Genomic DNA, 3,535 nt, shown 5'->3' on the forward strand with positions numbered 1-3,535 from the left:
TTGATTCATTCCAACTTTCGGTATTGTCCCTATGCTACATGGTATAGGCCTACTCACCACCTCCACCGTGTTTGTTCCAAGGATAATTGTTTCAATAATACCTAGCATCTCAACTGAAATAATCTAATTCAGTCAACAACTGCTATGGCAGTGCGTTGGGCAGTGTGTCTCCGAAGAGTGTAGTACACGTGGTCTGCTCGAGACCAGTAGCACTTGTAATTAGATAGGCCCAGTCGAGCCTCTGTAAAGGGAATAGACGCCGAATATCCTCTTCTTTGTACATGCCAGGAGTATACTGACTTCATCTCACACACGACATCATGTTCATTTTGAAATTCACAACAATTATATTGGGTCTATAATAAAGGTTTGTTTATTTGTTGAGTTATGCTGTTTATTTACATTATTCAACAATCAATCCTGTTCATGAAGACGTTTTGAAAGTCGACAATAGACTCATTTGTTTGGGAGACAAAGTGGCAAAAATATAACATTTCAGAATTGATGCCCTAGGCATAGACTGTATGCTACACCCAATTACACCCAATTAGAATATTGAATACGCACTGATTCGACATATTTAAGAATGGAATAATCTCCATTTATTTCACAACAGAAATCAGCAATACAATATCAAAAAGTTTTTTTTTTCTGTACAAAGGAATAGCTTCAACAGGTAGCTCATTTCATTGACTCGATTAAATATATCCATATACATTTGTACACCATGTTATTGTTTCAAAAACACAAAAAGTAATGACATTCAATTCTTAATTGTGCTGTAAGGACATTGTCGAGGAAGCAGAAATTAGAATCAGTACATCAAAACAATAAGCCTATAAGCTACAATTATATTGTACATAAAACAGCGTATCTTGATTGTCCCCTTTTAAAGCGCTTTGAGTAAAGAGTGTTGAGCCCGTTCGATATTCGATATTCCTAAATGGCTGAGAAAAGAGAAAACACAATGAAAACATCAGTTGGGGTCAAATGCTACGACCCCATGCGCTAGAATGCTATCATAAGACATTACATTAATTTGAAGGGGGGGGGGGGGGCGACTTCCTGAAATGTATTTTGGGGCAGTTGTTAACTCCGTAATATCAATTTTTAATAAGAACAATATGCTATTGGCGTGAAATTATGCCAGACAAAATGTAAACTTCACCCTAATATAAAAATGCACAATATATCCTCTTTAACAGAAATTATAGGCCTATTTTTTATTTGTATTTTCTTCTTTAGAAAAATATTGTTTTAGTTTGTCTTGTGTAATGTTCTGTAGGCCTACGAGTTAGGAATATAGATAACAACGTCTTGTTTTTCAAACAGGTCTGAGTAGTGGTACAGAGGTGACGATTGGGTGAGAGTAATAGAGATGGTGGGGGAAGGTGAGGAGCGACTGGCTCACAGGAACGTTGCCGGTTGCATTGCCAGTCTCTGAGGCTGAGTTCTCGTGGTAGAGGATGGGCACTCGCACTATCCTCTGTGCAGCGGCGTGGCTCAGATTGGCAGCCTCTAGTTCAGCGGCAAGCTGCCTCTTCCATTTATTTCTTCTGTTCTGGAACCAAATCTTTACCTGTGTCTCTGTCAGGTGCAATGACGCAGCCAATCCAGCCCTCTCGGTACTGCTCAAGTAGCGTTTCATGTCAAAGGTGGACTCAAGCTGAAACACCTGACTCCGGGAGAACACGGTGCGTGTTTTCTTTTTTCGACATGCTTTCTTTTCGTCACTGTCCTCGTTTTTCTTCCTGTCGTCTACCCCACTGTCTTTCTTTGTGTCCTCAGAATCACTCTCGTCTAGAACTATTTCATCACCACTTTTGTTGTCCTCGTCTTCTTTGCCGTCTGGATCGGATTTGAGCACCAGGTCTGGCGAGTCGCGGTCCGTGCCTGAGGTTGGAGAAGAGTCTCTTGCTCTTGCCTTCTCGGCAACTAAAATAACGACAGGAAATATATATGGGTTATAAACGTGACTGCATGTTCAATGCCTCGTTGTTACTAGATATGCTTGAGCAAATAACAGTTGGCTATTATACCTTTGAGTTGAACATACCCTCGACGAGAAACTTACAATGATGACAAACAACGGCCTAACTGAATGAAATGCTTATCATTAGTGACATAAAATACAAGACCCCCGAAAATTAGGATATGGATGTAGTTCAATAATGATTATCCTTGTTTGAATGTCCTTTGACAGATGAAAGCTCAGCCCATAAAATCCATAGCAATTTCCGCTATACAAATTACGCACACATTATACGTTCTGATTAATCATGTAAAAGGTAAAGAAAGAGAAGACAATCAGAAGTGCATGGGCTTACCTTCCGTTCTGTGTAGATGACTGGCTGCGCTGAGCGTGTAGGGATACCACCATGCTGAGGCTCGCTCCAGATAGTGCGCCGGTAAAGCAAACCTCTGTGTGGGTATCTCAAAGCGAGGAAAGTTAAAGTCCCCGACCTGGGATAGGGAAAAGCCCCCTTCAAACGCCGCCTTTGCCGAGGCGAAGATGGGCTTCGGTTTAGATGGTTTACTATCACAGTTAAGTAAGTTCTTAATGAAGAAGGGAGAGTCTTTCACCGGAGTGCACGTCTCTTGCGCCGTCTCGGGCATTGCTGCTTGGAGGTTGTGGTCCGAATGCCGTAGACCACAAATGTAAGTGTTAAAAGACTGGAATTAACAAAGTCTCACTTAGAAAGAGAGATATTATAAACTGGTAGGACTAACTGTCCTTCTGTGCGATGTTTTAAATGCGGAATATCTTCTTGATTACGCGGATGATCGAGAACGTAAAAAATAAATACAGATCAGAAAAGCAAATAGTCTTCAGAGAGGACAAAATAATATCAGTTTTGCATCCAAGTCTTGTGCGTTCCTTTGTCAAAATGCAACTGTGTCCACCGCGTCAGTCTGGCGCCGGATGCTAATGATGAAATAAAAATGTCATCCAAGTTAAATGCGGAAAGTATACGGCGATTGGGCACGTACAATGGCAAATGGGATTAAGGAAGAGATGGGAAGTAGAACGAGGGGGAGAGAGACGGGCAGAGAGAGAGAGAGAGCGAGGTAGAGAGAGAGTGGGGGTGTAGGCTACACGATAACAACGAAGTCCACCCTCACTTGGCGCTTTGGTTGTAGGCTGTTACGCCCTTGTGTTATTGGTCTTATAGAGTCAAATTAGGTAGCAAATGAGGACAGAGTTGTTAGCACAAATGTTTGGCAAAAACATCGATGAAAGTACAATAGGCGAACACAGCCTATAGCCAATACCAGCAGAGTAGGCCTATATCATATTTTGATGCACGGGTTTGGGGAGATGAAAACATTATGGTGAATTAGAGGATTTTTTGTTTGTGGTCTGATTTATAGTTATTGATAATATAACCTAGATTCCGGAAGAGCAATAATCATTTTCGGCATGCACTGTAAGCCTATGGATGTACGTCTTTTATAATGGTCATCATTTCACAACTCAAACACCAACAAAATAGACGCTCATGTCCTCAGATGAAGATAGGCCTACAACAAAGTA

General features: G+C 41.2%; 1 protein-coding gene across 1 annotated transcript; it reads right to left on the reverse strand.

The window, feature by feature from the left end:
* Nucleotides 1-357: 357 nt before the first annotated feature.
* LOC106577044 (homeobox protein HMX3) lies at nucleotides 358-3,124 on the reverse strand. The gene is made up of 2 exons (XM_014154729.3): nucleotides 2,328-3,124; nucleotides 358-1,935 (listed from the first exon to the last, which is right to left on the reverse strand). Exons 1-2 carry the CDS (start codon nucleotides 2,614-2,616, stop codon nucleotides 1,325-1,327), a joined length of 900 nt encoding a protein of 299 aa, XP_014010204.1. The 5' UTR covers nucleotides 2,617-3,124; the 3' UTR covers nucleotides 358-1,324.
* Between the last annotated feature and the right edge of the window lie 411 nt (nucleotides 3,125-3,535).

This window comes from Salmo salar, chromosome 18 (assembly GCF_965601325.2).
Source record: "Salmo salar chromosome 18, fSalSal1, whole genome shotgun sequence".
NCBI classification, from domain to species: domain Eukaryota; kingdom Metazoa; phylum Chordata; class Actinopteri; order Salmoniformes; family Salmonidae; genus Salmo; species Salmo salar.

Excerpts from the sequence above, each read along its gene's own strand:
- LOC106577044 (XM_014154729.3), bottom strand. The coding sequence starts at position 2,616 with ATGCCCGAGACGGCGCAAGAGACGTGCACTCCGGTGAAAGACTCTCCC. Across the intron at positions 1,936-2,327 it reads TCATCTACACAGAACGGAAG|TTGCCGAGAAGGCAAGAGCA; the intron begins GTAAGCCCATGC and ends TCGTTATTTTAG.